At 56.0% G+C, this 26,168-nt stretch overlaps 1 protein-coding gene across 5 annotated transcripts in view; it reads right to left on the bottom strand.

The window, feature by feature from the left end:
- The window catches only part of N4BP2L1 (NEDD4 binding protein 2 like 1), a 33,167-nt gene extending 10,774 nt beyond the window's left edge, over positions 1–22,393 (bottom strand). For 2 of the 5 annotated variants that reach the window (XM_036456123.2, XM_036456122.2), the window contains exon 1: positions 22,055–22,392. In XM_036456123.2, coding sequence (XP_036312016.1) covers positions 22,055–22,224 — 170 coding nt within the window. In that variant the 5' untranslated portion in view covers positions 22,225–22,392. Of the gene's footprint in view, positions 1–22,054 lie in introns of all 5 variants that reach the window. The other 3 variants (XR_004991075.2, XM_045588514.1, XM_036456119.2) reach the window with 3 other exon arrangements.
- Positions 22,394–26,168: the final 3,775 nt, after the last annotated feature.

Below are 26,168 nucleotides of genomic sequence, written 5' to 3'. Positions count from 1 at the left end.
AAGCACTGGGGCCACAGGTGGCAGTGAACACCTACATCACTGAGAAAGACGTGGGTTCAGGTATTGCCTCTGCCCCTTCTGGTCATGTGACCTATCTCTCTAAGCTTCTGTTTTCTTTACTAAAAAATACAAATTAAGCAGAGCTGCTAATCCAGCCGGCATGGCTCAGTGGTTGAGTCATGAGGTCACGGTGGATTCCAAGTCAGGGCACATGCCCAGGTTGCAGGCTTGAGCCCCAATGTGGGGTGTGCAGGAGGCAGCCAATCAATGATTCTCTCTCAATGCTGATGTTTGTATTTTTCTCCCTCTCTCTTCCTCCCTGAAATCAATAAAACTGTTAAAAGTAAACAGACCTGCCCTAACTGGTTTGGCTCAGTGGAAAGAGCATCGGTCTGCGGACTGAAGGGTCCCAGGTTCAATTCTGATCAAAGGCATGTATCTTGGTTGCAGGCACATCCCCAGTAGGGGGCATGCAGGAGGCAGCTGATTGATGTTTCTCTCTCATCAATGTTTCTAACTCTCTATTCCTCTCCCTTCCTCTCTGTAAAACAAATCAACAAAACATATATTTTTAAAAATAAATAAATAAAAATAAACGGAGCTGCTAGCAAGGCTAAAATGAGATAAGGGAAAACACTTTGAAAATGGTAAAGCACTTTACAACTGCAAAGTACTGGTATTTTATTAATAACTAGAGGCCTGATGCACAAAATTCATGAAAGAGTAGGCCTTTGCAGCCATGACAGCTGCCTTGATCCCTCCCTCACAGCCATAGCCCTGGCTTCATCCAGATGGTGGTCATTCTGCTGTTTGGCCATTTGGTCAATTTGCATATTACACTTCTATTATTATGGACTAATGGCCCAGTGCACAAAATTCGTGCATGGGGTGGGGGTCTCCCTCAGCCCAGCCTGCACCCTCTCCAATCTGGGACCCCTCAGAGGATGCCAGTTTAGGCCTGATCCCAGCAGTCAGACACCTTTCTCACAATCCAGGACTGCTAGCTCCTAACGGCTCACCTGCCTGCCTGATCACCCCTAACCACCTCTGTCTGCTGACCTGCTCGCTCCCAACTACCCCCCCCCCCACTGGCATGATTGCCCCTAACTGCCTCCCCTGCCAGCCTGCTCATCCCCAACTGCTCCCCCTCTGCTGGCCTGCTCACCTCCAACTGCCCCCCCCCTCGTTGGCCTGATCAGCCCCAGCTGCCCTCTCCTGTCCTGATTGCCCCTAACTGCCTCTGCCTTGGCCCCGCCACCATGGCTTTGTCCGAAAAGTCTCCCGGTCTAATTAGCATATTACTCTTTTATTAGTATAGACTAGAGCACATGTGTCAAACACAAGGCCCCCGGGCCAAATCCGTCCCGCCAGGCCTTGCAATGTGGCCCGCACCGCGCTGTCATCACTGCACTCCGCTGCGTTTCCATCACAATGACAGTTTATGACTGTTCAGTAAACCATTCGGCCCGCGATTTAGGCTGGATTTTAGATTTTGGCCCCTTCTCTGATTGAGTTTGACACCCCTAGACTAGAGGCTCGATGCATGAAGATTCATATAAAAATGGGCCTTCCTTTCCCTGGCTGCGAGCACCATCTGTGCTTCAGTCTGGAGCCGCCTTTCTGCCCTCCCACGCTGCCCAGAGGCCTGGAGCAGCTGGGGTGGTGCGGAACGCCCTCATCGTGGCCACAGTGGCGTCCCACCCCACCCCGGCTGCTCGTGCCTGTGTATGCAAGTTAACCTGCTGCCATCTTTGTTTGGTTAATTTGCATACCCACTCTTGATTGGCTGGTGGGTGTCATGAAGGTACGGTCAATTTGCATCTTTCTCTTTTATTAATGTAAACTAGAGGCCTGATGCACAAAATTTGTGCATGGGGAGGGGGGTCCCCCAGTCCAGCCTGCACCCTCTCCAATCCTGGACCCCTTGGGGGATGTCCAACTGCCTCTCGCAATCTGAGACTGCTGGCTCCTAACCGCTCACCTGCCTGCCTGCCTGCCTGCTCACCCCTAACCACCTCTGCCAGCCTGCCTGCCTGATTGGCCCTAACTGCTCCACTGCTGGCCTGATTGCTCCTACCCACCTCTGCCTTGCCACGCACCCAGGACCCGGGATTCCCTCCTCCAGCTGGTCACAGGCACCTGGGACCCGGGATTCCCTCCCTCTGGCTGGCCACAGGCACCTGGGACCCGGGATTCCCTCCCTCTGGCTGGCCACAGGCACCTGGGACCCGGGATTCCCTCCCTCTGGCTGGCCACAGGCACCTGGGACCCGGGATTCCCTCCTCCAGCTGGTCACAGGCACCCAGGACCCGGGATTCCCTCCTCCAGCTGGTCACAGGCACCTGGGACCCGGGATTCCCTCCCTCTGGCTGGCCACAGGCACCTGGGACCCGGGATTCCCTCCCTCTGGCTGGCCACAGGCACCTGGGACCCGGGATTCCCTCCTCCAGCTGGTCACAGGCACCCAGGACCCGGGATTCCCTCCTCCAGCTGGTCACAGGCACCCAGGACCCGGGATTCCCTCCTCCAGCTGGTCACAGGCACCTGGGACCCGGGATTCCCTCCTCCAGCTGGTCACAGGCACCTGGGACCCCGGGATTCCCTCCCTCTGGCTGGCCACAGGCACCTGGGACCCGGGATTCCCTCCCTCTGGCTGGCCACAGGCACCTGGGACCCGGGATTCCCTCCTCCAGCTGGCCACAGGCACCTGGGACCCGGGATTCCCTCCTCCAGCTGGCCACAGGCACCTGGGACCCGAGATTCCCTCCTCCAGCTGGTCACAGGCACCTGGGACCCGGGATTCCCTCCCTCTGGCTGGCCACAGGCACCTGGGACCCGGGATTCCCTCCCTCTGGCTGGCCACAGGCACCTGGGACCCGGGATTCCCTCCTCCAGCTGGTCACAGGCACCTGGGACCCGGGATTCCCTCCTCCAGCTGGTCACAGGCACCTGGGACCCGGGATTCCCTCCCTCTGGCTGGCCACAGGCACCTGGGACCCGGGATTCCCTCCTCCAGCTGGTCACAGGCACCTGGGACCCGGGATTCCCTCCCTCTGGCTGGCCACAGGCACCTGGGACCCGGGATTCCCTCCCTCTGGCTGGCCACAGGCACCTGGGACCCGGGATTCCCTCCCTCTGGCTGGCCACAGGCACCTGGGACCCGGGATTCCCTCCCTCTGGCTGGTCACAGGCACCTGGGACCCGGGATTCCCTCCTCCAGCTGGTCACAGGGCACCTGGGACCCGGGATTCCCTCCCTCTGGCTGGCCACAGGCACCCGGGACCCGGGATTCCCTCCCTCTGGCTGGCCACAGGCACCTGGGACCCGGGATTCCCTCCCTCTGGCTGGTCACAGGCACCTGGGACCCGGGATTCCCTCCTCCAGCTGGTCACAGGCACCTGGGACCCGGGATTCCCTCCCTCTGGCTGGCCACAGGCACCTGGGACCCGGGATTCCCTCCCTCTGGCTGGCCACAGGCACCTGGGACCCGGGATTCCCTCCCTCTGGCTGGCCACAGGCACCCGGGACCCGGGATTCCCTCCCTCTGGCTGGCCACAGGCACCTGGGACCCGGGATTCCCTCCTCCAGCTGGTCACAGGCACCTGGGACCCGGGATTCCCTCCCTCTGGCTGGCCACAGGCACCTGGGACCCGGGATTCCCTCCCTCTGGCTGGCCACAGGCACCTGGGACCCGGGATTCCCTCCCTCTGGCTGGCCACAGGCACCTGGGACCCGGGATTCCCTCCCTCTGGCTGGCCACAGGCACCCAGAACCCGGGATTCCCTCCCTCTGGCTGGCCACAGGCACCTGGGACCCGGGATTCCCTCCCTCTGGCTGGTCACAGGCACCTGGGACCCGGGATTCCCTCCCTCTGGCTGGCCACAGGCACCTGGGACCCGGGATTCCCTCCTCCAGCTGGTCACAGGCACCTGGGACCCGGGATTCCCTCCCTCTGGCTGGCCACAGGCACCTGGGACCCGGGCTTCCCTCCCTCTGGCTGGCCACAGGCACCTGGGACCCGGGATTCCCTCCCTCTGGCTGGCCACAGGCACCTGGGACCCGGGATTCCCTCCTCCAGCTGGTCACAGGCACCCAGGACCCGGGATTCCCTCCTCCAGCTGGTCACAGGCACCTGGGACCCGGGATTCCCTCCCTCTGGCTGGCCACAGGCACCTGGGACCCGGGATTCCCTCACTCTGGCTGGCCACAGGCACCTGGGACCCGGGATTCCCTCCTCCAGCTGGTCACAGGCACCCAGGACCCGGGATTCCCTCCTCCAGCTGGTCACAGGCACCCAGGACCCGGGATTCCCTCCTCCAGCTGGTCACAGGCACCTGGGACCCGGGATTCCCTCCTCCAGCTGGTCACAGGCACCTGGGACCCGGGATTCCCTCCCTCTGGCTGGCCACAGGCACCTGGGACCCGGGATTCCCTCCCTCTGGCTGGCCACAGGCACCTGGGACCCGGGATTCCCTCCTACAGCTGGCCACAGGCACCTGGGACCCGGGATTCCCTCCTCCAGCTGGCCAAAGGCACCTGGGACCCGAGATTCCCTCCTCCAGCTGGTCACAGGCACCTGGGACCCGGGATTCCCTCCCTCTGGCTGGCCACAGGCACCTGGGACCCGGGATTCCCTCCCTCTGGCTGGCCACAGGCACCTGGGACCCGGGATTCCCTCCTCCAGCTGGTCACAGGCACCTGGGACCCGGGATTCCCTCCTCCAGCTGGTCACAGGCACCTGGGACCCGGGATTCCCTCCCTCTGGCTGGCCACAGGCACCTGGGACCCGGGATTCCCTCCTCCAGCTGGTCACAGGCACCCGGGACCCGGGATTCCCTCCCTCTGGCTGGCCACAGGCACCTGGGACCCGGGATTCCCTCCCTCTGGCTGGCCACAGGCACCTGGGACCCGGGATTCCCTCCCTCTGGCTGGCCACAGGCACCTGGGACCCGGGATTCCCTCCCTCTGGCTGGCCACAGGCACCTGGGACCCGGATTCCCTCCTACAGCTGGCCACAGGCACCTGGGACCCGGGATTCCCTCCTCCAGCTGGCCAAAGGCACCTGGGACCCGAGATTCCCTCCTCCAGCTGGTCACCGGCACCTGGGACCCGGGATTCCCTCCCTCTGGCTGGCCACAGGCACCTGGGACCCGGGATTCCCTCCCTCTGGCTGGCCACAGGCACCTGGGACCCGGGATTCCCTCCTCCAGCTGGTCACAGGCACCTGGGACCCGGGATTCCCTCCCTCTGGCTGGCCACAGGCACCTGGGACCCGGGATTCCCTCCCTCTGGCTGGCCACAGGCCCCTGGGACCCGGGATTCCCTCCCTCTGGCTGGCCACAGGCACCTGGGACCCGGGATTCCCTCCCTCTGGCTGGTCACAGGCACCTGGGACCCGGGATTCCCTCCTCCAGCTGGTCACAGGCACCTGGGACCCGGGATTCCCTCCCTCTGGCTGGCCACAGGCACCCGGGACCCGGGATTCCCTCCCTCTGGCTGGCCACAGGCACCTGGGACCCGGGATTCCCTCCCTCTGGCTGGTCACAGGCACCTGGGACCCGGGATTCCCTCCTCCAGCTGGTCACAGGCACCTGGGACCCGGGATTCCCTCCCTCTGGCTGGCCACAGGCACCTGGGACCCGGGATTCCCTCCCTCTGGCTGGCCACAGGCACCCGGGACCCGGGATTCCCTCCCTCTGGCTGGCCACAGGCACCCGGGACCCGGGATTCCCTCCCTCTGGCTGGCCACAGGCACCTGGGACCCGGGATTCCCTCCTCCAGCTGGTCACAGGCACCTGGGACCCGGGATTCCCTCCCTCTGGCTGGCCACAGGCACCTGGGACCCGGGATTCCCTCCCTCTGGCTGGCCACAGGCACCTGGGACCTGGGATTCCCTCCCTCTGGCTGGCCACAGGCACCTGGGACCCGGGATTCCCTCCCTCTGGCTGGCCACAGGCACCCAGAACCCGGGATTCCCTCCCTCTGGCTGGCCACAGGCACCTGGGACCCGGGATTCCCTCCCTCTGGCTGGTCACAGGCACCTGGGACCCGGGATTCCCTCCCTCTGGCTGGCCACAGGCACCTGGGACCCGGGATTCCCTCCTCCAGCTGGTCACAGGCACCTGGGACCCGGGATTCCCTCCTCTGGCTGGCCACAGGCACCTGGGACCCGGGATTCCCTCCCTCTGGCTGGCCACAGGCACCTGGGACCCGGGATTCCCTCCCTCTGGCTGGCCACAGGCACCTGGGACCCGGGATTCCCTCCCTCTGGCTGGCCACAGGCACCTGGGACCCGGGATTCCATCCTCCAGCTGGTCACAGGCACCTGGGACCCGGGATTCCCTCCCTCTGGCTGGCCACAGGCACCTGGGACCCGGGATTCCCTCCCTCTGGCTGGCCACAGGCACCCGGGACCCGGGATTCCCTCCCTCTGGCTGGCCACAGGCACCCGGGACCCGGGATTCCCTCCCTCTGGCTGGCCACAGGCACCCGGGACCCGGGATTCCCTCCCTCTGGCTGGCCACAGGCACCCGGGACCCGGGATTCCCTCCCTCTGGCTGGCCCCAGGCACCTGGGACCCGGGATTCCCTCCCTCTGGCTGGCCACAGGCACCTGGGACCCGGGATTCCCTCCCTCTGGCTGGCCACAAGCACCTGGGACCCGGGATTCCCTCCTCCAGCTGGTCACAGGCACCTGGGACCCGGGATTCCCTCCCTCTGGCTGGCCACAGGCACCTGGGACCCGGGATTCCCTCCCTCTGGCTGCCACAGGCACCCGGGACCCGGGATTCCCTCCCTCTGGCTGGCCACAGGCACCTGGGACCCGGATTCCCTCCCTCTGGCTGGCCACAGGCACCCGGGACCCGGGATTCCCTCCCTCTGGCTGGCCACAGGCACCTGGGACCCGGGATTCCCTCCCTCTGGCTGGCCACAGGCACCTGGGACCCGGGATTCCCTCCCTCTGGCTGGCCACAGGCACCAAGAACCCGGGATTCCCTCCTCCAGCTGGCCACAGGCACCTGGGACCCGGGATTCCCTCCCTCTGGCTGGCCACAGGCACCCGGGACCCGGGATTCCCTCCCTCTGGCTGGCCACAGGCACCTGGGACACGGGATTCCCTCCCTCTGGCTGGCCACAGGCACCTGGGACCCGGGATTCCCTCCCTCTGGCTGGCCACAGGCACCCGGGACCCGGGATTCCCTCCCTCTGGCTGGCCACAGGCACCTGGGACCCGGGATTCCCTCCCTCTGGCTGGCCACAGGCACCTGGGACCCGGGATTCCCTCCCTCTGGCTGGCCACAGGCACCTGGGACCCGGGATTCCCTCCCTCTGGCTGGCCACAGGCACCCGGGACCCGGGATTCCCTCCCTCTGGCTGGCCACAGGCACCTGGGACCCGGGATTCCCTCCCTCTGGCTGGCCACAGGCACCCAGAACCCGGGATTCCCTCCTCCAGCTGGCCACAGGCACCTGGGACCCGGGATTCCCTCCCTCTGGCTGGCCACAGGCACCCGGGACCCGGGATTCCCTCCCTCTGGCTGGCCACAGGCACCTGGGACCCGGGATTCCCTCCCTCTGGCTGGCCACAGGCACCTGGGACCCGGGATTCCCTCCCTCTGGCTGGCCACAGGCACCCGGGACCCGGGATTCCCTCCCTCTGGCTGGCCACAGGCACCTGGGACCCGGGATTCCCTCCCTCTGGCTGGCCACAGACACCTGGGACGCGGGATTCCCTCCCTCTGGCTGGCCACAGGCACCTGGGACCCGGGATTCCCTCCCTCTGGCTGGCCACAGGCACCTGGGACGCGGGATTCCCTCCCTCTGGCTGGCCACAGGCACCTGGGACCCGGGATTCCCTCCCTCTGGCTGGCTACAGGCACCTGGGACCCGGGATTCCCTCCCTCTGGCTGGCCACAGGCACCCGGGACCCGGGATTCCCTCCCTCTGGCTGGCCACAGGCCCCCAGGACCCGGGATTCCCTCCCTCTGGCTGGCCACAGGCACCCGGGACCCGGGATTCCCTCCTCCAGCTGGCCACAGGCACCCGGGACCCGGGATTCCCTCCTCCAGCTGGTCACAGGCACCCGGGACCCGGGATTCCCTCCCTCTGGCTGGCCACAGGCACCTGGGACCCGGGATTCCCTCCCTCTGGCTGGCCACAGGCACCTGGGACCCGGGATTCCCTCCCTCTGGCTGGCCACAGGCACCTGGGACCCGGGATTCCCTCCCTCTGGCTGGTCACAGGCACCTGGGACGCGGGATTCCCTCCCTCTGGCTGGCCACAGGCACCCGGGACCCGGGATTCCCTCCCTCTAGCTGGCCACAGGCACCTGGGACCCGGGATTCCCTCCCTCTGGCTGGCCACAGGCACCCGGGACCCGGGATTCCCTCCCTCTGGCTGGCCACAGGCACCTGGGACCCGGGATTCCCTCCCTCTGGCTGGCCACAGGCACCTGGGACCCGGGATTCCCTCCCTCTGGCTGGTCACAGGCACCTGGGACCCGGGATTCCCTCCCTCTGGCTGGCCACAGGCACCCGGGACCCGGGATTCCCTCCCTCTGGCTGGTCACAGGCACCTGGGACCCGGGATTCCCTCCCTCTGGCTGGCCACAGGCACCTGGGGACCCGGGATTCCCTCCCTCTGGCTGGCCACAGGCACCCGGGACCCGGGATTCCCTCCCTCTGGCTGGCCACAGGCACCTGGGACCCGGATTCCCTCCCTCTGGCTGGCCACAGGCACCTGGGACCCGGGATTCCCTCCCTCTGGCTGGCCACAGGCACCTGGGACCCGGGATTCCCTCCTCCGGCTTGCCACAGGCACCTGGGACCCGGGATTCCCTCCCTCTGGCTGGCCACAGGCACCTGGGACCCGGGATTCCCTCCTCCAGCTGGTCACAGGCACCTGGGACCCGGGATTCCCTCCCTCTGGCTGGCCACAGGCCCCCGGGACCCGGGATTCCCTCCCTCTGGCTGGTCACAGGCACCCGGGACCCGGGATTCCCTCCCTCTGGCTGGCCACAGGCACCTGGGACCCGGGATTCCCTCCCTCTGGCTGGCCACAGGCACCCGGGACCCGGGATTCCCTCCCTCTGGCTGGTCACAGGCACCCGGGACCCGGGATTCCCTCCCTCTGGCTGGCCACAGGCACCTGGGACCCGGGATTCCCTCCTTCTGGCTGGCCACAGGCACCCGGGACCCGGGATTCCCTCCCTCTGGCTGGCCACAGGCACCTGGGACCCGGGATTCCCTCCCTCTGGCTGGCCACAGGCACCTGGGACCCGGGATTCCCTCCCTCTGGCTGGCCACAGGCACCTGGGACCCGGGATTCCCTCCTCCAGCTGGTCACAGGCACCTGGGACCCGGGATTCCCTCCCTCTGGCTGGCCACAGGCACCTGGGACCCGGGATTCCCTCCCTCTGGCTGGCCACAGGCACCTGGGACCCGGGATTCCCTCCTCCAGCTGGTCACAGGCACCTGGGACCCGGGATTCCCTCCCTCTGGCTGGCCACAGGCACCCGGGACCCGGGATTCCCTCCCTCTGGCTGGCCACAGGCACCTGGGACCCGGGATTCCCTCCCTCTGGCTGGCCACAGGCACCCGGGACCCGGGATTCCCTCCCTCTGGCTGGTCACAGGCACCTGGGACCCGGGATTCCCTCCTCCAGCTGGCCACAGGCACCCGGGACCCGGGATTCCCTCCCTCTGGCTGGCCACAGGCACCCGGGACCCGGGATTCCCTCCCTCTGGCTGGCCACAGGCACCCGGGACCCGGGATTCCCTCCCTCTGGCTGGCCACAGGCCCCCGGGACCCGGGATTCCCTCCCTCTGGCTGGCCACAGGCACCTGGGACCCGGGATTCCCTCCCTCTGGCTGGCCACAGGCACCTGGGACCCGGGATTCCCTCCCTCTGGCTGGCCACAGGCACCTGGGACCCGGGATTCCCTCCTCCAGCTGGTCACAGGCACCTGGGACCCGGGATTCCCTCCCTCTGGCTGGCCACAGCCCCTGGGACCCGGGATTCCCTCCCTCTGGCTGGCCACAGGCACCCGGGACCCGGGATTCCCTCCTCCAGCTGGTCACAGGCACCTGGGACCCGGGATTCCCTCCTCTGGCTGGCCACAGGCACCTGGGACCCGGGATTCCCTCCCTCTGGCTGGCCACAGGCACCTGGGACCCGGGATTTCCCTCCCTCTGGCTGGCCACAGGCACCTGGGACCCGGGATTCCCTCCTCCAGCTGGCCACAGGCACCCGGGACCCGGGATTCCCTCCTCCAGCTGGCCACAGGCACCGGGACCCGGGATTCCCTCCCTCTGGCTGGCCACAGGCACCCGGGACCCGGGATTCCCTCCCTCTGGCTGGTCACAGGCACCTGGGACCCGGGATTCCCTCCTCCAGCTGGCCACAGGCACCCGGGACCCGGGATTCCCTCCCTCTGGCTGGCCACAGGCACCTGGGACCCGGGATTCCCTCCCTCTGGCTGGCCACAGGCACCTGGGACCCGGGATTCCCTCCCTCTGGCTGGCCACAGGCACCTGGGACCCGGGATTCCCTCCCTCTGGCTGGCCACAGGCACCTGGGACCCGGGATTCCCTCCCTCTGGCTGGCCACAGGCACCCGGGACCCGGGATTCCCTCCCTCTGGCTGGTCACAGGCACCTGGGACCCGGGATTCCCTCCCTCTGGCTGGCCACAGGCACCTGGGACCCGGGATTCCCTCCCTCTGGCTGGCCACAGGCACCTGGGACCCGGGATTCCCTCCCTCTGGCTGGCCACAGGCACCTGGGACCCGGGATTCCCTCCCTCTGGCTGGCCACAGGCACCCAGGACCCGGGATTCCCTCCCTCTGGCTGGCCACAGGCACCTGGGACCCGGGATTCCCTCCCTCTGGCTGGCCACAGGCACCTGGGACCCGGGATTCCCTCCCTCTGGCTGGCCACAGGCACCCAGGACCCGGGATTCCCTCCCTCTGGCTGGCCACAGGCACCTGGGACCCGGGATTCCCTCCCTCTGGCTGGCCACAGGCACCTGGGACCCGGGATTCCTCCCTCTGGCTGGCCACAGGCACCCGGGACCCGGGATTCCCTCCTCCAGCTGGCCACAGGCACCCGGGACCCGGGATTCCCTCCCTCTGGCTGGCCACAGGCACCCAGGACCCGGGATTCCCTCCCTCTGGCTGGCCACAGGCACCTGGGACCCGGGATTCCCTCCCTCTGGCTGGCCACAGGCCCCCAGGACCCGGGATTCCCTCCCTCTGGCTGGCCACAGGCACCTGGGACCCGGGATTCCCTCCCTCTGGCTGGCCACAGGCACCTGGGACCCGGGATTCCCTCCCTCTGGCTGGTCACAGGCACCCGGGACCCGGGATTCCCACCTCCAGCTGGTCACAGGCACCAGGGACCCGGGCTTCCCTCCCTCTGGCTGGTCACAGGCACCTGGGACCCGGGATTCCCTCCCTCTGGCTGGCCACAGGCACCTGGGACCCGGGATTCCCTCCCTCTGGCTGGTCACAGGCACCTGGGACCCGGGATTCCCTCCCTCTGGCTGGTCACAGGCACCTGGGACCCGGGATTCCCTCCTCCAGCTGGTCACAGGCACCTGGGACCCGGGATTCCCTCCCTCTGGCTGGTCACAGGCACCTGGGACCCGGGATTCCCTCCCTCTGGCTGGCCACAGGCACCTGGGACCCGGGATTCCCTCCTCCAGCTGGTCACAGGCACCCGGGACCCGGGATTCCCACCTCCAGCTGGTCACAGGCACCAGGGACCCGGGCTTCCCTCCCTCTGGCTGGCCACAGGCACCCGGGACCCGGGATTCCCTCCCTCTGGCTGGCCACAGGCACCTGGGACCCGGGATTCCCTCCCTCTGGCTGGCCACAGGCACCCGGGACCCGGGATTCCCTCCTCCAGCTGGTCACAGGCACCCGGGACCCGGGATTCCCTCCTCCAGCTGGTCACAGGCACCTGGGACCCGGGATTCCCTCCCTCTGGCTGGCCACAGGCACCCGGGACCCGGGATTCCCTCCCTCTGGCTGGCCACAGGCACCTGGGACCCGGGATTCCCTCCCTCTGGCTGGCCACAGGCACCCGGGACCCGGGATTCCCTCCCTCTGGCTGGCCACAGGCACCTGGTGTTTCAGGGTGCTGTTTCCTCTGTTTTCCAGTTGTAAGTTTAAAATTGTTGTACCCTGTTTCCCCAAAAATAAGACAGTGTCTTATATTAATTTTTGCTCCCAAAGATGCGCTAGGTCTTATTTTCAGGGGATGTCTTATTTTTCCATGAAGAAGAATACGGTACATTTATTGTTAAATGAAAATAAAGGAAATTTATTGCCTGTATACGGTACGGTAGTACGGTAGTTGTCAACACAAACCAGACAAACTGTGAATCCTACAGTATCGAGAATTTACTCATTTATTCAATGACAATCATGTCATCATCTTCTGGAACATCATCCTAACAATCCAATTCCTGAATTTCCTGGTGAATTTCTTGTGACTCCATTTCTTTCAGAATCAGTGGACCAAATCTCTCATGGTTAGCAATAGCACTGTCTTTAAATGAGTACTTCTTGTCAAGGTAGCCTGCTCGCAGTGTATTTGCAATGCAACTGTCAGTGATTTTCTCCCATGAATTCTTCACCCAAGTCACAACTTCTTGTAGTTTAGGTTTCACAAAGTTTCCATGCTGATTTCTCTCCATTCTATTTTCAATGTAGTCATTAATTTCCATGGGCAAATTGTCTTTGAATGGCTTGTTTATTGCAATATCAAGAGTCTGGAAATAGGCCATCATTCCTGCGGGAATCATTATCTGATCTATTTTTCTTTCGTGAAGAAATGTCTTCAAGTCTCCTCCTCTCTCCCGCCCTGCACTCACTGCTCACTCCGGCCTTCGCTCCGCCTCTACACAGCAGTAATGTCAGGACTCCGCGAAATGTCACTGTTTGCTAGATGCCAGTCGGGGCGGCCCTAGCGACCAGTTTACGATAAATTAATTTTCATTCTGAGACAGAGCCTGGGGGGCCTTATTTTCGGGGGATGCCTTATATTTCACTCAGAAGGAAACCTGTAAGTAGGTCTTATTTTCGGAGGATGTTTTATTTTCGGGGAAACACGGTAGTAGGCTGCATTTAGGTGTCTACCCTATGCCGCCATCTTGGTTTCTCTCCAGAAGATAATATATTTTAATACCCAAAGAATATTAGATAATTATCCAACTCATTAAACATTTATTGAGCACTTGGCATATGCCATGTACTATGTAAAGTGTTAAGGTACGAAAGTAAAATAAAATAACTGCTTTTAATGAGTTCACAGCCCAGCCAAGGAGCCAAACCCTGCCTACTGGCCTGGCACAGTGCAATGAGCTGGACACCTGAATCCTACAAGCATGGAGCGTTGGGAGCCAGTTGTGACAAGAAAGCACTGTCAGGACACTGTTGTCTCTTGGGGAAGGAACTAAGAGGAGGAAGCTCCTGACAGAGGGTGTGTTATGAGCAAGAAAAATGAGAACAAAAATACTGTGGTTAAAAGTGCAAATCTTTTTTTAAATAACAACATTTTTAAAAAGTGGAAATTGTATTTGAAACACTTTTCAATTCTGAGTACTACATAATTTAAAGAGGGAGTTGGCAAGCTGGAATATGTCGAGAGAGAAGTGTCCAGGTCAATGTGAGGCCTGAAAACCATGGAAACTGTCAGATGAGCAAAAATCACAAAGGACTTTTGGGGTGTTGAAGCTGAAAACAGATTATATAAGTAGAACATAATGGTCATCCCCAGATTCTGGGAAGTGTGTGTGTGGAAAGGGGAGGAACTTGTTCTGTGGGTCAGCGTTTGGGTCGGGCTCAGCTGGGCAGTTCTGCAGACCTCGTACAATAATGTGGGGTGCTGGCTGCTCACTGCCTGTTATCCACATGGTCTCTCATCCTCCCCCAGGCTCCCCAGGCCTCTTCACTCATTCCAAGAGGGCGAAAGTGAAAGCTGCCAAGCATCCACCACATGCTGTCCTCCAAAGCAAGTCACTGCCCACCCACACGGAAGGACAGGGCACAGAGAGGGAAAGGCAGCACAAGAGGCAGCCATTTCACCGGAACCGGTTTGGCTCATGGATAGAGCAGCGGCCTGCGGACTGAAAGGTCCCAGGTTCGATCCTGGTCAAGGGCATGAACATTGGTTGCAGGCAAATCTCCAGTAGGGGGTGTGCAGGAGGCAGCTGGACAATGTTTCTCTCTCATCTAGCTCTCTACCCCTCTTCCTTCCTCTCTGTAAAAAAAATCAATAAAATATATTATTTAAAAAGAGAGGCAGCCACTATTAAAAGTGATATCAAAGAGAGGTACAAAGAGGATTTGATGAAAGAAATTCACATTTTTCCATATTTTTTTTTATTTTACTTTAAAGATATTCAAAATAAAAACCCCAAATCATAAGTCCTAACTTACACCTCTAATGCATGCAACTGTTATAAAGACACCACAGAAACAATCTAAGGACAGCAGTGAATGCATGTTCAGGTGTGTATATTTTATATTTGTGAACACTTTACAGCTTCTAAGTTATTTTTATCAATATTATCTAGTCTATTAATGAGAGCTACATTCAGAGGTTAAATGATAGTGTATAACTTATTTTCCTTACTTTTGTGTGTTAATTAAGCAACTAAGGATATAAGTTCCAAGATTTTTATTTTTCTATTTGGTCCCAGATTTAATCCCTTCTAAATCTGGTTTCATTTGTCTTCCTAAATCTGCCACTCACAGAGTTTGTTTTGGTTTTTCATCATTTTCAGATTTGAATACTTTTTTTCCTATCCATCATATGGACTTTTGTTTTCCTTTTTCTTTATGGCTTATGAAATCTATTAGAAGTAAATATTCTGGTGTTTTCTTTTAAAAAGCTTTAAGACACAATCCACATCTTATTTGAATTCTATTCCCTTCTGGGGGGGAAAAAAAAAAATCACAACAGAGAAACTACTCTCCTTAGATTGCTTCACCTGAGAGTGAAAGTAAAATTGCTCAAGACCACGTCTCACCATTTCCTAAGACATGTCTGACTGTATCTACAGTCCACCTAACAGGCAGCTCTACAGCTCTAATGGACTTTGGGGTGCAGTGATCTTCCTGAATGTTTATTCCTTCAAAATCAGTCCTATCAACTGAATTATCAATTAGCATTGATAGCCACCATAGCATCTTGAATGTGCAGGACAACAGAAGCTCTCCTAATTAGATAAATACCTTATTAGATGGACAATCTGAGATTCTCGGACTTGAGTGGAAGTAACACTATTCCACCCACTTCAGAAGCGGTGAGGAAGTGCCCCAGGACTAGCTTTTGTTGTGGTAGATCAGGAGCCTCATGCATTGGGGGGGATTGAGAAAATAAAAATACAATAAAAGGGGGGAAAAGGAAAGAAAATTATTTCCATAGAACCTTTATCTCTCCAGTTCCCCACCAAATTTACTTAACATCACTACTATGGGAGAAACTCAGGTAGAAACCATGACTTCACAATTATCATTTCTTTCATGATTAGTGGCACTGAGGATCTTTTCACATGTACTGGCCATCTGTGTGTCCTCTTTGGAAAACTACCTATTCGGATCCTTTATCTACTTTTAATTGAATTACTTGGGTGGGGGGGGAGTTTATAGAAGTTCTTCATAAATTCTGAATATTAACCCCTTATCAGATGCATCATTGGTGAATATGTTCACCCATTCAGCAGGTTGTCTTTTCATTTTGTTGATGGTTTTTTTCTACGGTGCAAAGACTTTTTATTCTGACATAATCCCATTTGTTTATTTTTTCTTTTGTTTCCCATGCCCAAGGAGATATATCAGAAAATATATTTAGATATGATATTTATGGTATCAAATCTAACATTTAAGTCTTTAATCCAGTTTGAGTTTATTCTTTGTATGGTGGAAGTTTCAATTTTTTGCCTGTATCTGTCCAATTTTCCCATCACCATTTATTGAATGGACTATCTTTTCCCCCATTGTATGTTCTCGACTCTTTTGTCAAATATTAGTTGATCATATAGGCATGGGTTTATTTCTGGGCTCTCTATTCTATTCCATTGATCTACAGTTGGTTTTAATGCCAGTACCATGCTGTTCTGATTACTTTAGCTTTGTAGTGTAGTTTGATATCAGGTAGCATGATTCCTCCAACTTTATTTTTCTTTCTCAAGATTGCTGTGGCTATTCAGGGTCTTCTGTGGTTCCATACAAATTTGTGGATTTATTTTAATTCTCCCATGTATTTTTTTAATATATTTTTATTGGTTTCATAGAGGAAGGGAGAGGGAAAGATAGAAACATCCTATATAATAAAAGCCTAATATGCAAATTGTCCCCCCAAATGGGATTCAACCAGGAGTTCCACCAGGGGGCGGGGCCAGCGGCGGCAGGCATCCTGGAAAAGAGGCCCTCCTCCCCCATCACCAGAAGCAGCAGCAGGCAGCCAGAGGAAGGGAGCTCCTCCCCTCGCCCCCTCGCGCAGCCAGATGCAGTGGCGGCAGCAGCAGCAGCCAGGGGAAGGGAGGTGCCCAGCAGGCAGCCAGCAGGCAGGAGCCAGTAGGGACCCTATCCATGCATGAATTTCATGCACTGGGCCTCTAGGCAATGATGAGAATCACTGACTGGTTTGGCTCAGTGGATAGAGCATGGGTCTATGGACTGAAGGGTCCCGGGTTCCATTCCGGTTAAGGGAATGTACCTTGGTTGCAGGCACATCCCCAGTAAGGGGGTATAAAGGAGGCAGCTGATCGAGTTTTCTCTCTCATGGATGTTTCTAACTCTCTATCCCTATCCTTTCCACTCTGTAAAAAAACAATCAATAAAATATGTTAAAAAAAAAAAAAAAAAAAAAAAAAGAATCACTGATCCGCTGCCTCCTCCTACACTCTCCTCCCTGTCACTGGGGATCAAGCCCACAACCTGAATATGTGGCCTTGTCTGGAATCGAGCTTGGGAGCCTTTAGTCTGCAGGCCAATGCTCTATCCACTGAGCCAAACCAGCCAGGACTTCAGATGTATTTTTGTTGTTAATCCTCACCTAAGGATATTTTGTGTTTTTTGTTTGTTTGTTTTTCTGTTTGTTTGTTTTTGTTTTTTTAGAGAGAGAGTGGAAGGGAGTGGGAGAGACAGAAGGAGAGACGTATCTATGTGAGAGAGACACATCGATTGGCTGCCCTGATCGTGCCCCAGGTACGTGCCCTTGACCAGAATCCAACCTGAGACCCTTCAGTCTGCAGGCCGGTGCTCTAACCACTGTGAAAACCAGCCAGGGCTCACATGTACTTTTGATGAACCATTTGAAAGTAAGTTGCAGACATCATGACACTGTTCCTAAATTCTTTGTTAAGTGTCTCCTAAGAACAAGACATTCTCCTACATGGAGGTGTGGAGGCATGGAACAGGCTGGTCCTACACCCTCTTTGGCATTTTTTTAATCGAGGGGGGATATTTCCACTGTGGAAGCTCCCTGTGAGAAGCTGCTGCTTCGGGGGGGGGGGGGGGGGGGGGGCTCTTTTCCAGGATGCCTGCCACCTTAGCCCAGAGCTCCAGAGCTGGGAAGAAAAGTCCACGTAATTTTGGGCTGTAAAGACCAGCAGGAATTGTGGCTGAGTGATGGAGGTTTCCGGGGACCCAGAAGTTCCTCTTAAATGGCCGGTGCATGGACTTACTCGGGTTTGATCCCTCGGGCTCCAGCACTGGGACGGGGCCCTGGGGACCCAGGGACGTACAGGGAGGAACTGGACTGCCTGGCACCGGGGCAGGAACTGGGGCAGCTTTCTCCCAGATGAGTGTGCACACCCAGGTCATTATTCCTGTGCTCGGACCTCCCCCGTTCTAGGGCTGACTGGCAGCTATTTCTATGTCTCCATCAGACTGGCCCTCACTGTTTGCTCTGCCTGGGTGATTCCCTGAGACCCCACCCCATCCAGTTTACAGACCCACCCAAGCTCTCTGCAGTGGTTTTTGCATATGAATGGCCTGTCCTGGCTCAGGCTGCCCCAAACCCATTAATAAAAGATCCAAAAGCCAGCACTAGCACCTGCCTGCCTTGCTTCACAGCTGGGCCTTGCCTGGGCACTTCCTGCGGGGAGGCCCCAGGCAGTGGCTGACTTTGCCCCTCTCAGGAAGCCACAGAGCCAGTCCACCTGGTGGACAGCTTCAGACCATACCAGATTACAAGTCTACAATCCACAACACTCCCAAGAGGCAGACTCAGTGAGCACCAAAGCCCCATTGAAGTAAGTCCTGCTCCGTAGTGGTGTCTCCTGCACAGCAGCTCTCCCACCATAGTCGCTGTAGTCCAATTGACCTGGAGGTCAATTCCTCCCAGTGATGCCAATAACAATCAAGTCTGAACTATAAGACTGTGCACACAGCCCACACAGGGTCCACCTCGAGGGTCCACCTCAGGTAACTGGAGAGGCCGAGCCTCTGGGCCCCACAGGACACCTACTATTGAAGGCCACTCCACCAATTCGGGAGAACAGCAGCTCTACCTAAGACTAGTACATAGAAAAAACACAGGAAAGCAGCCAAAATGCAGAGACAAAGAAACGTCACAAATGAAAGAAATGGAATCAAACTACGGGATACAGAGTTTAAAACTATGGTTAAGAGGTTGCTCAAGGATCTTAATGAGAACTTTCAGGGACTTAGAGAGACTTACAGGTATCTTAGTGAGAATGTCAAAGACATAAAAAAGGACCAGTCAGAAATTAAGCATACACTAACTTAAATAAAGAAAAATTTACGGGGACTCAACAGTAGAGTAGAGCATTAACAAAAAAAGAAAGTAAACGAACCTGAGGTGCTGAAGAATCAAGAGACCTAGGCTAGTTCTTATGCTAATCAATAATAAAATAATATTTAATAAATAATTAAGATAAAATAACAATATTCAAAATCAATCTGCATGGATTTAAAGTCTTCTAGTATATGTCCAACTGATAATGAAACTAGGAAAGCCTTTTTGTATAGCAATGACATTTATTTTGTTGTTAAATAAATGCTTTGTCCATAACCTGCATAGCTATTGAACAAAACTATTTTCAAGTGTAAAAAGATATTTCCATATTTAAAAAGTTAACAATTTGTTGTATAAACATGAGAAAATAAGTCAAAGGGGAAAGTTCATAATCCCCTTCTCTGAAGTCAACAGCTGTCGAAGGACAGATGTCTCTTTCACACATTAGTCTATGAGGGCACGTACCCCCTTTCTTTGAAGCAAATATGGGATTTGTGTGTGTGTACTTATAACATATAAATGTTTTATATATATATATAAATGTCTCATATGTATACATATATATGAAAAATATATAGATAGCTTTGTTGTAGGCTTTTTTAACATACACATTTATGTACCCATTAATGACAGCATGACTTACAAGCCATGCTGTTATTAACTTTTTTGTATGACTACACTGGCTCACATTATTTTCTATTATATATATATATATATATATATATACACACACACACCTCTATAAGGCACATTCCTGTCTTTCTGTGCTTGTCCAATTGTTGTCTTCAGATGAATTCCTGGAAGTAGGACTTACAGGTCAATAATAAGAACCTATTTCTGAAATGTTTCCTTTTAAATATGTTTTTATTGATTTTATAGAGAGAGGAAGGAAAAGGACAGATAGAAACATCATTGATTGGCTGCTTGTTGCAGTCTCTCAAGCCCACAACCTGGGTATGTGCCTTGACCAGGAATCGAACCAGCAACCTCTGGGTTCATGGGTCAATGCTCAACCATTAAGCCATGCCAGCTGGGCTGAAACATTTCTTAAATGAAAGAGAGATAATAGAACAAACTTAGAGGGCATCCTAATTTGTTAGCATTCCGATGTAATGAAAAAAATTTTAAACCACATAAAACTCCAACTTTTTTAATGTCATCAAATAATTTAAATGGATGGTTTCCACAGTTCCTTCAAAACAAATAGGTGAAAATCATAGAAATCCAACATTGATTTGGAAGACAAGACATATCCTAATTTCAAAAACATTTTTATTGTTTCTTTAATCAAATGAATATTAAAAGTTAAGCAGAAAAAGATGGACCAGTATTTTTATTCTTCTGATTCAAAAAATACATGCTTATTATAGAAAATACATAGAATTAAGAAATTATTAAATTCCCAGAATCCAACTATACATAAGATAGCCTCACAGTTTACCATTCTCTATACGTGTATTTTTTTTATTTTAACAATTTGGTATTCTCCTTCTCTCTCCACTGCCCCCCTCCCCAGGGGGGGGGGGGGGGGGGGGAGACAAGGTAACACCCACTGGGCGGCAGCCTGTGGCATCCACCACACCATCTCTCACTGCACGCCTCCCTTAGTACTGAGCTGTACCTATTTCCTTGTTTACTCACCCGATTTCTGTATAAATGCACAACCCAACCCAAGGGTGCCAAAGCACCTCTGCCCCAGGACTGCCAGCACCCAGAGGGACAGGAGAGCTCGCAGAGCCGCTTCCAGCTTCACTTGAAAGTTTAACAAGTTCCCACACACGTTAATCTTCACAAGAGCCCTCTGAAGTAGGCAGAGCAGCTATCCTCCCTTAACAGGAAAGGAAACCCGGGTACAGAGCAGTTGAGTAAAGATCACAGATAATGAATGGCAAAGCTTATATTTGAAGCCATAAATGGACTCCAAAGTCAGCCCTTGACCTAGCAATTATTAACAAACTAAGTCTGGCAACTAGAACTGGTCAGAAGGATCTTCAATAAATCATCTAACCCAGTGGTCGGCAAACTCATTAGTCAACAGAGCCAAATATCAACAGTACAACGATTGAGATTTCTTTTGAGAGCCAATTTTTTAAACTTAAATTTCATCTAACACCACTTTTTCAAAATAGATCCTCTCTTCGTTTTCACATATAAGGAAAATAAGCCCAGAGAGATTAGGCGATTGCCCAAAGTCACCAGCTGTTTCCTAAGGAACAGGATCTGAAGGCACAGCCCCCAGGCCAGTGCTCCCACCAGCTGTCCCTAGAGAAATGCTCTTTAAGAAACTGTCTCATCCAGCGTGTTCTGTTAGCTAACTTCACCCAGGAGTTTAAATCCCCAAAGTGTAGAATGTTAGAGCCACGAGGGGCCTTAAAGGCCACTAAGGCCAAGTCACTCACTTGACAGATGAGGAAGGTGAAGCCCAAAACTCAGTTTCTGGTGGTCAAATCTACCTGCCTCCACACACCCTAGGACTTCCCTGAGCAATTATAAACACAACAAAATACGGACAAAGACTACTTCCTTCTTTAAAACTCAGTGTGTGATAGCCCACAAATCAGCAAAGCCAAAGTGAAACTAAACAGGATTTGAATCCAGAAGTTAGGATACTTCCTTGTGAACAGAGGTCCATCCCCCTGCCGCCCCGCCCCCTTAAAATGTACCTCCAAACACCCCCCTCCGCACCCCCCGCCTCCCCAGCCGAACAGGACCCACTGAAATCGGTTTCTTAGTTAAGGGTGCCCACAGCCTTTCGGAAGTCGCCCGTCCCATTAATCTGTGAAAATGTAGCAATATTGTTTTGCTGAAGGCTTCTGCTCCACACACGAGCTGGGAATCTTAACCACAACTGGCAGCACCTCAGCAGGCTGCCAGCCTTCCCTGACCCTCCATCCACAGCAGCTCCTGCTGCCGATGCAGCTCCGGGTTCTCCCGCCTGAGGAGGAGCGGGAAGCTCGCTGAGGACAGGGACCCTCTCCCGCTGCAAACACGCCGCGCTCGGCGGGCGGACACGGCCCTGCCCTCCAGGCTGGCGCGGGGTGGACAGGGCCAGGTGCGACCGCCGCAGCCACCGCGGCGACAGGCGCCGGGCCAGAGGGCACCGCGGGGGCGCCGCGTCCCGGGGCCGAGCGTGGGCTCCGGCCGAGGGGGCGGCGGCGGCCGTGCCCCGGGGCCAGGCCCGGGAGGCGGCGGGGCCTCGGGGCCGGCGGCGGGGCCGGCGCGCGCAGCCGGCGGACTGGCCCCGGCCCCGCGGGGGGAGCCGAGGACGCGGCGGGCGGCGGTTACCTGGCCAGCGTGGTCTTGCCGGAGCCCGGGAGGCCGCGCAGCAGGTAGAGGTGCTTCCGGAAGCCGGGGCGGCGCGGGGGCGGCCCGCGCGGGGGCGGCGGGGCCGGCGGCCGCGGCCGCGGCGGCTGGAGGCTCAGCCTCCCGAAGGATTCGAGGAACCCGTCCTCCATGGCCGGGGGCGGCGGCCCGGACCCGGCTTCCCGGCCCTGATCCCCGCCGCGGCCGAAGCTGTTGTTTTGGTGGCGCCCCGGCCATGTGATAGATGGAGGGCGGCGCTGGCGGCCGGCCCCTCCTCCTGCCGCCCAGCGCGCCGGCGGGGGTCCCACCTGGAGGCCGGCGGGGCGGGCTCCGGGCTCCCGCGCCCGCGCCCCGGAGAGCCGCCCGCGCTGGAAGCCAGCCCTCCCCACACACACGCACATACACACACACACACACACACACACGCACACACACACACACATGCACACACATACACACATGCATGCACACACCTGCACACACGCGCGCGCATACACACATACATACATGCATACACACATACACGGACACGGACACACATACACATATATACGCACACGTACATACATGCATGTGTGCGCATGCACACACATACACACGCACGCACATGCGCACAAACACATGCACACATACACGCGCGCGCGCGCGCACACACACACACACACACACACACACACACATCAGCCTGGGCTTGGAAAGTGAAATAATTTTAGTTGTTGAACGTGGACAGCGTTTGAATAGTAAAGGCTTTGTCTCCCCCAATTGTGAACACCAACAGCGTCCCAAAGGCTAACACCACCCTCCCAGACCTGTATTTTTTAGACCTTATCACCTTGCCAAAAGTATTCTTAGAAAGCTTTATCGTCTCTACATAACTTTAAGTATGTTCTTATAAAGAGAATACCCCAGGGAAGGAGCACGCTACTGAAACGATTTATAGAGAAGTGCCAAGTGTTACGCCCAGATTTCCTGATCCCCAAAGTCCACCAGGGAGCCAAGTCCGATGCAGTAGCAGAAAGCCTGTGTTCCATGCTAGCGTGGGCTCTGTCCCACTTACACCAATAGTGGCTGGTGGAAGAGATCCGGGGGTTTTATAGGGGTGGTGATGTCACTGCTTTGGCTGACCCCGATTGGTTGAGTGAGGGCTAGGGTCCAGTTACACAATGACATTCAAAATGGAGGATCAGGAGTTAGCCCCACCCTGCCCTTTCATTCCCCCCTTGTCTTATGTGCATGAGTGAAATCATTGACTCAGTCCACTTCCTTTAAGGGTATTCTCTGTTCTATTTAAAAATATTCTTACACTTACCAAGACCCTTAGTACCACAGTTCCCATCAATACTGTCCTTACTGAAGTCCAGTTCCCCTCCTGCAGGCATCAAGTCTCCTCCTGGCCTGCGTAGAGCCCAGGCTAGGGATCTCACGGTGAAGCTGCTGGTTGCCAGGATCCAGGCAGTTTTCTGGTGCAGGAGCTGGGAGTCATGTAGCCAGGTTTGGGTGCTGTCTACTTCAACAGCCGTGGGCGTGCTCAGGGTAACAGTGCAGTGTCCCTTTCAGGTCCTTGGGCAATGAACTTCCTTACCCACACTGAGTCTCCGGGCTGGAAGGGGTGTACAGGGTCTGCGGTGGGCACTGGCAGTGCATCTGGAACAAGCTTATGGGTGGCTCCCTGGGTAAACTGCAGAGTCTGTAAGGACTTGAGCAAGGGAATAGTTACATGATCTCAAAAGGGGGGAACCCATCCCAGTAGGGGGTACACCTAGTCCATAAGAATGCGAAGGGCAGAGGGTTGGTCCAATTTTCACCGGTTTTCAGGACAAATTTAATTAAACTTTTTAGAGTCTTGCTCATGCCTGTCCTAAGGCTTGAGCTATACTTTGAGATACCTTGGCTACCAAGGTGGGGCTGTTATCTGATCCTATGACTACTGGCAGCCCGAATCTAGGTATAATCTCCTAGAGTAATTTCTTGACTACTATAGAGGCAGTTTCTGTCCTAGTGGGGTATACTTCAACCTAATCTGAAGTGTCTACAAAAACCAGCATGTACTTGTACCTTAATGCTGGTGGCTTAATCTATGTGAAATCCACCTCCCACTGCTCTCTTAGGGAATTTCCTTGGGGCCCGAATTCCCAGGGGGCCCCTCTTACCTGGCTTAGCATTTACCTGTGCACAGATAGTACTTCTAGCAACTATGATTTTAATTACCTTATCTAAGCTTGGTAGTATCTGTCTCACAGAAGTTCAGAAGTCTTGGTAATGCTTAAGTGGGTAACCTGGTGTCACTGGGCAACTAACGTCTGACTTAGAGCCTCTGGGACCAACAGTCTATCATCTGGTAGGGTCCACCAAACCATCTGGTCCTTTGATGGCTTGCTTCTGTTCTGCCAATTCCTCCTCTTGTTCTGTGTAGGAGGGGGTCCACTGTAGGTCGGGGTCTGGTAGGGTTACTAAGACTTGTTGGTAACCCTCTTTCGCTGTAGATGGCACAGTGTCTCCATCAAAGGGCCTGGATTAAGGCCAAAAGTTCAGGAACTGTGCCCAAATGGTGTGGTCCAGGGTGACTACTGCTGCCCTGTATATCAGATCCCACCCTGAACGTAACTGCTCCCATCCGTGAACAGCGCCTCGTCTGGCAGTACTGCGTCTGTTACCTCTATGCAGACATGAATGGGTTCCTCTGGATCGTCATCTGGAAGCAGGCTGGCAGGTTGGTGGCCAGTGTCTTCTGGAATCAGACACAGGGCTGGTCTCTCTGGAGCACCTCGAAGGAGGGCGTTCACACCATGGGGTGTTGTCAGGCTAGCTCCTGGCCCAGAGTGCTTACGTATCTGCCTCCTTCACAGCAGTGCTGTGGTGGCCACTGCCCGGAGGCACACTGGCCACCTTGCTGCCACAGGGTCTAGTCTCTTAGGCAACAGGTCTCTTCCAGGGACCTAGAGTCTGAGTGAGAACCCCTTTGGCAATGTCTCTTACCTCACTCACATAGAGGTGGAAGGGCTCCACGTCGTCCGGCAAGGCTAGGGCAGCTGCTGAGATGAGAGCCTTCTTTAGCTCCTCAAAGATCCGTTGTTCCACTTTGATCCAGTTCAGCGGCTGCATTTCCTCAGTACATGTTCCTTCCGAGGTCCACAGTCCTTTTTGATGTCCAAGGAAAACAGGGAGTTTGTCCGGTGGCTCCCTGGACTGATGTCTTCTTAGAGGTTATGGGTCCCATCGGCTCTGTCAAGACTGCCCCAGTGTCCACCAGGAAACTAACATGTTTGCCTCTCACTTGTAAGGTTACTCTGGGGGCTTAATGGAAAGGGTCTTCGGTCCTGTCAGTCCTCTTCCTCTAAGTTAAAGACCCTTGGAATCTGAGTCTCACATTTTGCTTCTCTAGCTATCCTGCCAGGACATTCTCTCTTTCTGTGCCCCAGCTTCCTACAATAGGCATACTAATTCCTTCCTATTAGTTGCTGGCCTTTTCTCTCTTTCTCTTTTCTCCTTTCTTATCACATGTACAACCTTTACAAAACCCTTTATAATTTCAAATTAACTTTCCAACCTTCTTTCTATATCCTTCAAAAATATATAACCATGCCTCAAATCTTATAGAAAAGGCAAAGGGAGAAGGGAGCAGGTCCAGTACCCTGTTCTCAGGCTTCCAGCCACTTGAAATTTAAACTGCCACATTTTTCCTATAGATACGGATCTCAGATTCTGATAAGCCTGAAATAGGGGAATGGGAGAATTTCTAGCTGCACCTCTAAGTCCCCTAACAGAACATGGTGAAAAGTGTCCAAGCAGTCGCTGGAGGTTCTTGGGTCTCATTGGGGTGAAGGGGGTCACAAGGGAATTTCTCTCTTTGTCCCGGCCACCGCTACTCAAAACAACCCCTGGAGGGATGGACGCTGGGTGGGCGGAGGCAGGGAGCGTGGCTTGGGTTCCAGGTGGCAAAGGAGGTGCTCCAACCCAGGCATTTCCATCTGGCAGTCCACTCTGTTCCCACTGGGAAAGGCGCTTGCCTCCTGTTAGTGACCCCTACATTGCAATCAGACTCCCTGACCTTTCTGAAAAGCCACTCTGCTTGATGGTATTTCCATTAATATTACTG

Source organism: Pipistrellus kuhlii, unplaced genomic scaffold (assembly GCF_014108245.1).
Source record: "Pipistrellus kuhlii isolate mPipKuh1 unplaced genomic scaffold, mPipKuh1.p scaffold_m20_p_3, whole genome shotgun sequence".
Lineage (NCBI taxonomy): Eukaryota > Metazoa > Chordata > Mammalia > Chiroptera > Vespertilionidae > Pipistrellus > Pipistrellus kuhlii.
The sequence above is the reverse complement of the archived record's forward strand: the minus strand, read 5'-3'. Positions and strand labels throughout refer to the sequence as shown.